The 12,758-nt window shown below is 42.7% G+C and overlaps 1 protein-coding gene across 1 annotated transcript in view; it reads right to left on the bottom strand.

Moving 5' to 3' along the window:
• The window catches only part of VEGFC (vascular endothelial growth factor C), an 83,677-nt gene extending 75,763 nt beyond the window's left edge, over positions 1–7,914 (bottom strand). The window contains exon 1 of the mRNA XM_086611932.1: positions 7,771–7,914. Coding sequence (XP_086468058.1) covers positions 7,771–7,914 — 144 coding nt within the window. The remainder of the gene's footprint in view (positions 1–7,770) is intronic.
• Between the last annotated feature and the right edge of the window lie 4,844 nt (positions 7,915–12,758).

Below are 12,758 nucleotides of genomic sequence, written 5' to 3'. Positions count from 1 at the left end.
TGTGGTAAAGCCCACACTGGGGCAATCCATGGGGAAGGATTGTTTCCTGTGGGCTGGACTCACGCTGGAGAAGTTTGTGGATTTTTCCTCGTGGGTAGGGGATCCATTGGAGCAGGGGAAAAGGGTGTAAGGACTCCTCCTACTTTAAGAGAGAAGCAGCAGTAACAGCACGGAATGAACTGACCTGCACTCCCCCAGTCCCTGCCCCCTGCGTCGCTGGGGCAGGGAGGTAGAGCCGGGAGGAAAAGGAAAGGGGGGGGGGGGGAAGGTGTCGGTTTTAAGATCTGGCTTTGTTTCTTTCTATCCTCTCAAGTAACGGGTTTTGTTTCCCTTTGTCCTTTTAAGTAACCATTAATAAACTGTTTTGCTTTAAGAAACCCAAGTCTGTTTTGCCCAGGACCATGGTTGGTGGGTGCTCCCTCTGTTCTTGTCTCAACCTTCAGTCCCTTTATTATTTTTTTTTTTTCTTCCTCTCTACTTTACTGGAGAAGGAGAGACTGTGTGAGTTTTAGTTGCTGGATCAGCCTAAAACCACGACAATTAACTATATAAATAAAATAAAAAATCCTTATGGTAAAGATACTGAAATCTTAACATGAGTACATTGACATACATGAATAAAATGAAACGAAGTAAATGGTGGTGTTTGTATCACAGCAGCACCCTGCCCGTTACGCAAGATTCGCTGGGAGCGGGTGGGGTGAAGAGGAAGTCAGAGGCTCCGTTTTAATTTGGAAACATCTGTCCCTAGGCAAGGGACAAACATCAATAAGGCGCTACCTCACAAGTTTATTTCTAGTTTCCTTAGTTAATTACACTGCTAATCTAACCATAAGTAGCAATTCTGTAAAACGATTCATACCGTCTCCATCAAGAGTCTTGATACCATTACATCTACAGGCAAAGTATGTTTCTGTGAAGTGTATCTGCAGCCAGTTACAAATATATGTAACTGGAACGATCAAAGTTACATAATTTTCCTCTTCTGCATTATTTCTAAGAAGAAATAGTAAGAGTGGTGCTCTCTAAGTAATAGTGAGCATGCAAATAAACAGATATTTTATCCTTAGCAGTACACCAAATAACAAACAATCCTTCTAGGGGTACAAAATACAAACACTTTCTTTGACTTCCAGTGAAGCCTACTTTCACAGTATCCTCCCAGTCTGCAATTCACAGCAGCCACAAAGCTATCACATAGTTTGCAATACTTAGCAGTTGCTAGTCAAGAAGAATGACAGGTCAAGACTGGTGAATTCTCAAAACTCCAAAGGCAACATTTTCAAAGAAAATACTTATTTTTTAAAAGTATCTCAAAATGACATCCAAGACTTGTGGCAAGAAATACTCTCCCTTTTTTTCTTAAGGAACAAACAAACAACAAAGCAGTTCAAGCAAGTTTTTCCTTATAGTTTTCTCCACTTCTCAGGCTTTTCTTAGGTTTTAAACTATTCAGAATTTTTTATTTCTCTATGTTAAGTTTCTTTAGCGTGCGTATAGCACAAAGCACGACCACCTACATGGACAGTTCCTGGATCTCAACTTCGACCACTTTCAAGTGGTGTAAATGTTTTTGCTCTAGACGATATCCGATTCTTGAAATTACTTATTTCATAATGCTGCCACAAGTGGGTAGGAGCAACACAGAGGATGCTACACCTGTGATTCCAGAGATATCAGAAGGCTGCTGGGGAGCAGGGTATCTTCCAAGAATTGTCCGATTCTTTGCCAGTATTTTCCCTTGTCCAGGATAAAGAGCTCTGCTCTCTTCAACGAGGATCAGAAAGTGAAACACCTCAAACATTTTTTTAAGCTGCATCCTTGAACTCAACCTATTTGAAAATTGTAGTGACCAGGTGATGCCATTATGTGAATGGTATGGAGTAATACAGGGTTCAGGGTGACAGCAGCATCAGATGATTATTGTCATTAACTTCCCCAAATAATCATTTTTCATTGAAGTTAACCACAATCAGGATCCCAAAAATTTCCTGCAGAAGATGTATTGCCTCAATAACTACACCTAGGAAGATAACACACTCACCCATAGTCACTCAGCAAAGACTACGATACAGCCAAAATATACCAGCTATTTTTTTCCTTCAGTTATCAGAAGGTGTTTTTCCTGTGTTTTCTCCTCCTCCCCCAAAGAACACTATTCTTCTTTGTTACTTTGCTAAATAGGAGCATCTTACTGAAACATTCCACCGGCAATTGCAGTCTCTAAATACTTTTAAGGAGTTATAACCATCTTAGACAAGTCAGGAAACATCAAAAGAAAAAACAAATGACTAAAGAGCTAGAGGGATTGATTTACAATGATTACAATAGAAGAGCAGAAGAATAAATGACTTACAGTTTAGCTATTTCCTAACTAAAATCTGAAATGCAACAAAGAGGGGAAAAATATAGTAACATAAATATTAAGTCATCACAAAAACTTCTGGTGACAGATAAACACAAAACAAGGAAAACAAGCTGACAAATTCATATACAATAGGAACTCAACAAACAATCCCTCGTGGTCCCCCTAAGCTATCAATGTTTTAAATTAAAATTCTATTGCAATTTATGCAGCCATTAGTGCCTTTGAAGCAGATACACATATTCATGGAGGAGAACTTGGTATTATGTATGACTCAGGTTAGAAGCTAGGCAGATTTTTGTTTTAAAAAAGTATTTAATGTTTATAATAGATAATGAAAACAATCATACCTATCCTACTCATTAAACAAAATTCAACACTTTGCCAAGCATCAAACTTTTAAGAAGCAACTTATACTTGAAAAAACTTACATCTTTCAAATTACAACCTTGCTTAGAATTCCTTATAATTTATTCTACAAACAGCTGTAGCACATTTTTTACATTAAACAAGGATATTAAACTTGATAGTATACCAGTCTGACTTCAGTTGGATTCCCTTTGTTCCAAGCATTTTGCTTTAATGAATCCCTGACCATATTCAAAAAAGCACCAGCTGAACATGAGGTTCTAGACACGACTTCCTATCCTGGATGCAGGGTATCAATGGAAGATTATTACCATCACCCTCAGTTACAACAGCCTGAAGAGCAAGTCTTTACTTATTTTAGTAAAAATAAACCAACACACAGCCTTGAAGAAGATGCTAGAGTTTAAACATACACTGAACCTAAGTGAGCGTAAAAATATTTTTGAGGGGATGTTTCGGTAAGCCTCCAAACACTGCAGTTAGTTAAAGTGATCCCCAAAGCCATCTTTGAACCTTCTGAAGCACAGTTATTTGTCGGCAGCAATCCTATGAAGTCCCTCACAGACACATAAGTGTGCTTACACAAGATACCCAGGAATGCACATACCTACACCACGAACTAGAAAGTGCCATGAGCTCTTAGAGCTTAGTATAGTACTCTACTCACACAAAAGGCAAGGACAAGGTTTAATAATTGTTTGCAGAAGTGTTGCTTAGTCTTCATAATAGGTCCTATTTTATTACTTATGTTCATCCCGCTGCATCTAATAGAAATTGTGCTTATAATAAAAGATAGTCTTTATGTGAGTGCGTAGGTGTGTCTGAAAAAAGAGAGTGGCTACACACACATGAAAAGGAAAGTTGCGGCAGACAAAACAGCAACAGCAGAGAAAAATAACATTCTCCCTACCTGCTCAATTTCACGCTGCTTGAGTGCTGGGAGTGAGGCTTATGTTTGTTTTCAGAGCAGAAAACCTAGCCCGGTCTCTCACCAGTTCATGTAACACCACAACACAGAGTAAGGCATGCTTCATAAACTTAGAGGTGGCCATAAAACTGATGGGTGTGAGATTGCACCTTCGAGATACAGTCACAGGAGGAAACCCCAGAAAATTACGCACTGCTTTTCCTCCCACTCTCACACCATCAGTATTTTAAGTCTGTGACTAGCAGTATTTTATGATTAAGCTAGATTTGGAATAATTTAAAAATAATAATAATGATTAAAATGTCTCTCTCAGCTGATGTAGCAACCAAGATAAACGGAGCTCAAGTAAGCGTGCCTATTTTCACTGCAAAAAGCAAGTCACCGAATCACAGCACAAAGACTGTTCTGCGCTTTATTGCTGCCTGTTTAAAGAGGCCCCAATGCCACTTTCAGGGGCACACTTTAAAACACGAAAATATATTTTCATTTGTTATTCCCATTCTAATACAAAACTAAGAATCTTTCCATAAATATAGTTTTAAACTCCTTAAAATCACGTGGGACAATTGACCAATATTGCTTTTGTATAGTCACGTAATCCTAAAGGTTTGACTGTGCAACTGTCGTGGTTGGTGCAATACCTGCATGAAGGTGCAGCTACAGCAAACCCTCCCAGCTGTGTGGCTTCCTTCCAGTTATTGTTACCATACCACCGTTACCATAACTGTTACCATAATAACCTGTTCCTGCTATTGTTACCCTATTACCATTCGTGCAATCTAGGTACATGCTACTGTCACACCTTCATTTCAATCACCTGAGAAGTTTAATTCATGCCCGGAATGCCTGTGTAGTCCCTCTAGTTCACTTTGAAACTTTCAGCAAACAAACAGTAAATTATTTTATTTATTTATTTGTTTTAAATGCTTTGCCCTCCCAGGTAGACAGCCTTACTAGGTAAAGAACAAGAGCCAGAGACTAAACGCATTATAAGAGTTATTAAAACATTCACAGACAGTACAAGAAGCCAAATTTTCAAGTCACCAGTGTCGCACAACTGCTCACCCTCTCCTTGCTGCAGCTGCTCCAAGCATCCCTGCTGGGCAGCGGGTCCCTGCCAAACTGCGGGAACTCTGGGGGCACGAGGGCCGATTTCCCCAGTCCCACCTTCAGCAGAGGCAGAACTGAAATACCAGGCTGTCTTCACCAGCAGGCCACCCAGACGGAGACAGGGAGCCAGGGGCTGCCCTGCCTCCTGCCCTGCTGGGGAGAGGTGGAGGGCAGCTGGGGGGTCACCTCATCGGGGAAACCCCCCCTGTGCTGCAAGAAATCTGAAAGAGGTGATTTACAGGCAGGATTCATTCCCATCCCACTGAGCAGACAGTTCAGCTGAAAAGTATTAATCTGGGCCCTGTAAGCTTGTTAAATAATGAACTTTACCCTTAGACTAAAAAAAAAAGGGGGGGGGGGGGGGAGGCAGTGTTGCACAAGCTATCAGTGTCCACCCGCTGCAGAACGTGCCCTTGCAAGAGCCGTGTACGAAGAACTACTACTATTTATATCTGTAACACTTCCAAGTTGCTGCAAATCTCCAGGACAAGATCAATGCATAACACTTACTCACCTGCATATAAACACAATACCCTTATTTTCTGCCCAGCTTTTCCTCCTATGTTGGAGGACCCTCAACTTCATCCACACTTTTTAAAATGTTTCTAAAGCTGAAGTTCTTATAATAGGAGTAAAAAGAAATAACTACGTCATGTGAAGAGTTGACCCAAAAGGCTGTATGAACTGTGCTTAGGCACCTGTTTAGTATGTAGTAGTATGGCATATGGATGGAAAATAAAAACAGAAAAAAACATAACATCTATGAATACAAACTCAAATGATCATGCATTTTTCACTGAACTTAAGAAAATTCAAGCAGCAGACTTTTTACTGACAATATAATCATATTTTCCTTGAAGCAATTACTTTTTCAGTTTACTTATTTAATTCTTTCACAATTACTTCAGACATTCATCTCAACGTTCTCTCATCACAGGAACAACTATGCACAGTACTCACTCACTCAAACGGTTCCAGCAAAAGCAACAAACTCACAACTAAAGACTTCCAACATGACTAAGTCTGCTTGGATCCAGAGTCATTCTCTCTCTCTCTCCCCTACTCACCAGTAGTCAGGCACAAAAACATTTTTCTGTTAACGAAATCGCTTAACACATGCTATCCCACTCACTTCCCGGTCTCTTGACCTTTCTTCCTTTGGTTTACTGACAGTTTCCCTTTTTCCAGGGAGCACTTGCACTTCTATGCAATGCACCATCGTGGCAGCTCCAAAAGCCTTTGAGGTTTCTTTCAGAAACAAAGTGACTCTCCGCAACACGTGCAAGAGAACATACAGCATCACTTAGGAGCCTGTCTTCACTACGCTACCAGCTGTTCTAGCTCAGCAGTTTAAGCGTATGAAGTGTGCACTGTGCTCCAGTTTGGGTTCTTCCCACCTTTTCAGCAGAAGCTCTTTTGAAGCTTTACAACACAAACACCAGTTTCACCCACTAAATAACTGACTTACAGTCATGGGCTAGAAAGAGTTGAGGTATTTTTACCCTTCACTAAGTTCTGCAATTTTTTATAAATAGCCTAAGTGGTAAGTGACCAGCTGAATCGATTTTGTGTTCCTATTTTTACATACTTCAGTTTGACAAATACTTTATAAACATTCAAGTGATGATCACTGATAGCATATTAGCATTCAGATATATCAGCATTCATATTGCAACAGAAGCATTGGGCTGTAATTAAAATATTTTAAGAGAGACTACAGTATACTCAGTAACCTTTTCCATGCAGAATGCTATCTGAAAAGTATGAGTTCTGTGAACACCATATAGCCTACAACAGTTTGAATACCTGAAATAAGTACAGCTAATGTACACTATCAAAAATTGACTTCCCATGTAGTTACAGTAAAATCTCCTGAACTTCTGTTCAGTAAAACAAACAGCTTTACAAAAAAAAATCAGAATAGCAGCTTAACTTTTAATCCACACACTTCCCTCCTCACCCCATACTGAAATGAATAATGAATGAGCTGGGTCATGATTGCTTTCAGTAAGTATGTCAGAAATCTTCCAAACAATGAGACGAGGGTAAGAGTTGTTAGAAGCTCACACATCAAAGATCCTCCCAATAATGCCACATGCTTATACAACCACATACTATGCATCATTTTTATGCATCAGCATACTGGGAACTGCAAAACCACAAGTACCAAAGGTACTTGAATGCTACGTAACGAAACTTCCTATGCAAACAAAAAAATCAACGCAGAGTTTTAAGTATTTGTGACTGGAATCTGAGAATTTAAGCCCAACCTTCCTCGTGCGCCTGGGCAGAACGAAAATTTTCAGACTCGAGTGTCACCTTACACCTCCCATCAACTCTGTCACGCAGCAGCAACTCATCCAAAGCGTCAATAACTCCAAGAGACTTTTCAACAAATGGAAAGTCTCGGGTTTTGTTGTCATCGTCCCCCCACGCCTCCCTCGCCGCTGCGCTCCCGTGCACAGCTGCTCCTCGGAGCGTTCCTCAGCCCGCCCGCCCTCCCGCGCCTCTGCCCGCTGCAGGACCCCGCCGCCTCGCCCGTACCGAGGCAGCCCCGGGTGCAGCCGCGACCCGCCGGCGGGCAGCGCCGGGATCAGGATCAGGACCAGCCGAAGCCGCCGGGCCGCTGCGCTGTCCGAGCCCCGCTGCAAACGGCGGGGCCGCGGCCGGGACCGCTCCCCCCGGGCAGCCCCAGCGGCGGGGCAGGAGCAGGGAGAGCCCTGGGGCTGCCTCTGCCGATCAGGTGTGTCGCGTTTCTTTGTAAATACAGTCGTTCCCTCCGCAACCCTCCTACCAGCAACCCTGAAAACCCACACATTTTTTTTTTTCCTCTCCTTAAACAAATCCTTCCCCCACTCATAAAGAATCCCCCCACTGAAAAAGGCTTCTCCCAAATATCTTCCTCGGTGGGATTTCCAAGCGGTCCGTTCAAACGGACTCGGCGCCACATGCCTAGAGAGAGGAGCGCGCTGGCATTTGCGGCGGGGCATGGGCTTACCTTTGCCTCCCCCGCGTCGGGCTCCTCCTCGTAGTACCCCTGGCCGGACTCGTAGGCGGCGGCGGCGGCCGGCTGCCGGGGTCCCAGGAGCACGGCGCCGGCAGCGAGGCAGCAACCCAGGGAGAGCACCTCCAGCAAGTGCATTGTGCAAAGATGGCAGGGCGGGCGCGGAGCGGGGCCGCGGGGCAGTTGGAGGAATGCAGGCGAAATTATCAAGCTCCTTCTCTTCCTCTCCCCCCCCCCCCTCCCTCCCTCCCCTCGCAATATCCAAGGCAGTAAAATCCGCGGGATGGAGAAGATGCGGCAGCAGCAGCTCCTAGACGCCCGCAGGGGAGTTCCCAACTTTCTCAGCCGCTTCGCAAATTCTCACCGAAGTTATCCGGAGTTTGCCAGGTAAAAAACCCACCAGGAAACCGGACATCCGAGGCTGCGCTCACTCAGGAGCGGAGGAGGTGGAAAGCGCAGAGAGGAAGAGGGAAAGGAAGGGAAGGAGGGAGAGAGAAGGCGAGAGAGAGCGAGAGAGAGCGAGCGAGCGCGGGACCGAGCGGCCGCGGGCGCTCGGGCAGTTCCCTTGGCCCTCCCGCGCAGGCCGGGCCCGGGGCTCCGCTCCGCCCGCCGCGCAGGTCTCTCCGGACGCCTGTCAGCGGCGGCGCGGCCGGGAGGTGCGCGGCGGCGGGAGCCGCGCATGGCGAAAGCGCCCTCTGCCTGCGCCTCTGCGCGGCCAGAGGGGGCCGGCGGCCTTCCTCCTCCTCCTCCTCCTGCTGCTGCAGCAGCTGGTGCCGCGGCGCCGCCTGGCGCTGGCGCCCCGGGGAGCGGATCGCCGCGCACGGCGGGCTGTGCCGGCGAGCGGGCCCGAGCCTCCCCTGCGCACCGCGGAGGGCACGGGCGGCTCCCGCAGAGCTGGGCTCGTCCTGCCCCGAGCCTTGGCTCCGTGCAGGAGCTGATGAAGCCCGCTGTAGGTCCCAGCCCCGAGGGGAAAGCAAAGCGCCCGGCTCCTTTCATTCGGCTTTGAAACCGCCGGATGAAGCTGGGTAAAACGCACACGGAGCCCGTCTGAAATGGTGCAAGAAAACTTACGTTAATTCCGATCAGTTACTTGCTCAGCAGTGTGGGCAGTTCCACTTGAGATTACAGCGGGCTAGCAGCACTTTTTGGCCGGATAAAAAAGATTTTGCCATTTTAGAAAGAGTGCCCCGGAGAGTACCTTATTTATTTGTAGTTTTCCTACCAATGAAAACAAAAAGAGCGTAGATACTAGTTAGTTACAGTATAACTGTGATTAAAAGTGGTGTTTTTGTTTTTGTTTTTTTTTTTAAAGTCAGAGTAAAGCCAAACCAGATTGCAGATTGCTACCAAGATGCTGCTCAAATCTCAGCTATGCAAAAAGCAAAAGTTATATTCCCTGTACTATTGGTTTTGCTTGATGCGAACAATGTTATTGAACCTTGTGTAAATATTTAGAAAGTTTTTCAAATTGTTCTGTTATACATCTTTTGGTAGCAAGATTGTATGGGAACGAAACGTGGGGGCAGATCCCCAACTGCCTTGGCTGGATGCTGGCAGTCTGCTCACATTACACCGCTCTTATTCTTCAGGAATCTCATTATGTAACTATTGAGAGAATGACATTCTGGGGGTTATGCATAAAGGTGTCTCTAAGCAGGCCTTTAGGTATCTCCGGTTCCTTTTGATTTATTACTTATTTTCAAGATGGCATTTCAGCTCGCTGCTACACAAATAAATCATTTTGATGCTAGGAAGCAATCACTTCATTTGCAATCAGAATGAAATCTAAAGTTTATATAGAGCTACCTTTTAAAAGTTTTTATGGTTACTAGAAGATTATTAAAGCACTAACAATTTTTTAACATCTTCACAACACAGTAAAGCAATGAAGCAAAGACAGTGGTAGAAGGGAAGCAGAACAGCTACGTAAAATAGTGTACATAAATTAAGAAGCCTATTGTTCTTCACTGGACCCTTACAGCACTGCGGATCAAAGCATAGGATTAAAGCCTAAAGAGACCATAGTCCAGGATGACGCAAACCCCATCTAAATAGAAATACAGCATTACTGGTTTTAGTTTAAACATGTTAAAATCTTTCAGAAACATCACAGACTGGTGTAGAAAGCAAGTTCTTTTACAGCACATTAATAAAACCTGCCTGACAAATCATGCACAGATAATATTATTTCAATAACTGAGTGCCACGCAAGGACCGTCTCCCCGTAACTAAATCACAAACCAGGATGGAACATACCGCTCCCGCTGTGCCATCATAATATCAGCTGGCTTCATTATTTATTTCCCCAGTTCCCCAGCAGTCTCGTTCTGTCCCTTCCCCCCATCCTTCAATTCATAGAACATCCATCACAGGATCAAAGGCTTTTATGCAAGAGAGCATTTCCACCAACTGCTCTGTATGGCAAGTTTTAAGTGTCATAATTGAAAGCTAGTAATCATAGTCATAGTGCCTCAAGTCACAGTCTAATCATAAGGTTTTTAAAATAAAGTGGTTGAAGTCTATGATACTTTATATCTTCTCTTCACAAACAAATAAATATTCCATTGGGTTTGAGTGACTAACATTTTCCTCAATTCAGGCTGTGTTTCCTTCCATTGGAGAAAAAAAATCACTAATTTAAAGGTTTACTGATTTAAAAATCTTTTCTCCTTTCCCAACCACCTAATGGTATTCCTTCTCTTGTCTTCAAATTAAGCAGAAATTGGCCTACAAGACAATTAATGTTCTAAGTGGCACCCAGTACACAGGCAGTGAACTGACCTTAAACACAAATGACGAGAGAGCCATCCCTAATAGTGTAGAGATACAGGACTAGGTCTTGCCCTGTTACGTTTCAATGGCAACGACAGCCACTAGTGACAAACAAAGGAAATTTTTGATGGCAGCTGTAAGATTCCTTCAAACAAATTCTCTTGATGTTGTTTTAAAATTGCATTAAAGAAATCCAGACCCCATTCTGTTGTTAAAGTTGGTGCAACGTACATCTGTCAAGCGCTTGACACCGGACACCTCTCTTGTGTCTAGACAAACCTGATATGTTCCTCTCCCATGTATTCTGCTTCTGAAACGTGGATGTGTTTCAATACCTGTTTCTTATCTCATTCATTAGCAGCACGAAAAGTCAGAGAGGAACCACCACTACAACAAACGTGAGCTGGGACTGGGGAACAGAAAAGTGTCAATAGCAGCAAGAAAAACCTGTAGCATGCCATTGTAGTTTGGTCTGTTTGGCTATTGTAGAGTTAAATGTTAATGTTAAATGTTTTCTTTTCACAGAATGTCATTTCCATTCTCCTTGTATTTAATTTTTTGTGTTTGATTCAATCCAATCTCCTTTGCATGCTCCTCTTAAATAGACATATAGAGGCGTGCCCAAGAGTTAAAATGACAGATAGCGTGTTTTTGTTGTTGTTTTCCAATAGATAGAATCTTACTGGTGAGTTTTAGTGGAATTTATATTTCATGTAAATCTCAAAGGTAGAAAACATTGTTCCCCCAGTGCAGCAACTCAAAAAACTGCGGAAGTGCCATTCTGAAGTAATTCTAAAAGATGAAGGCACTGTAGTAAGTTTCAGTCCTTAGGTTCCTCTACAGATAGGACTCTCCCATATTTCCTCTAATGCTTAAAAGCAGGAGAAAAAAAAAATTGGATATTGATCAGTGTCTTCAATTTCAAAGTTCTATGTACATACTGTAAGTGAGCCTGATATGTCTAGGGAAATAAGAAAGAAAAGGACAAGGCATTTCAGATTCAGTGCCAAACTACTAGAACAGCTGCTCACTAATCATTTTCTGCTAATCAAGTCTTTCAATCCAAAGTTTTGTTACACATTTCTTGTCATATTGCTTATCCACTTGGAATAACCAGTTTTATGGAAGAGAACATTTAGCTACTGAAAAAGGATGATGCAGTGGATTTCAGGCTGTAGTTGTGTTCTCAAACCCTCTTCTTTGTATAAAACACGTATGACTTAGTGGAAACACTTCAGAGTACTGCAGTTTTACTCATTATATGCATAATGGCCTTCCTTATTCCTCACAAGCAGATTTAAAAACAAATCTTTTTTGTACGGGCCCTCATTTAGTGTTTCCCTTTATAAGGATCCAAGCATGGCGACTTGAAGATGATCAAAAGCAACCAAAATCTTTTCCTTGACTTTGATCAGGCATCCTCACTGTAAAACTTAACCCATCGGAAACTGTTCTACACCAAAACTCCATCTGAGGATCCTGAAGTGCTGCTTTATCCATTCATTTTCTTTAAAAAATATTGCCAAGATGAATAACTTCAATTCAATGAGAAAGACATCACCACTGCAAATTCATTTTTTGCAATGCTTGAATTAGCAACCTGCACTTTGATATTTAGAAATTTCTCTTTCATTTGGTATAAAAGTTGGTCCCTCTTGAAAATTAGTTAACACGACAAGAATCATTAGTCTTCAGCCCTTTGACACTGGTCGATATTCAGGGATGACAGGATTATTGGGATTTCTTTTTTTCTCAGGTATTCTCTTTCTAAACTGTTAAAATCAAGACTATTGGTGTCTTAACATTAGAATTTCTCTATGCTAGTAAGGGTTTAGGATGATGCAAAAACAGACAGCACAAGGAAGCATCTCAAGAAAAGTGTCTGAATTACCCAAAGCAAATTACATATCTCTAAAGTTGCCCAAAATCTACAATGGAGGAAGCCCTAGCACACATTTTATTCAGCTGTCTTACATTAGGCTCTTTCTCTTTACTATAGTTTTTCTTCCCTCTTGAGATGCAAGGTCTCACACCAGAACAGGTTTGCAGAGAATATTGATTTAACATCCTGTAAACTAATTAATCTCTCCATGTAGTGATTATGTTCATTGTTATAACCTCTCACTGTAAACAATAAAATGACTGATTGTAAATTTATGCTGCCTCTTAGCTGAAAGCTGTACACAATCTAAACTGTGTATAATTGAAGC

The sequence above is a fragment of the Tauraco erythrolophus genome, chromosome 5 (assembly GCF_009769465.1).
Source record: "Tauraco erythrolophus isolate bTauEry1 chromosome 5, bTauEry1.pri, whole genome shotgun sequence".
NCBI lineage: Eukaryota > Metazoa > Chordata > Aves > Musophagiformes > Musophagidae > Tauraco > Tauraco erythrolophus.
Note: the sequence above shows the minus strand (reverse complement) of the source record. Positions and strands in the feature narration are given on the sequence as shown.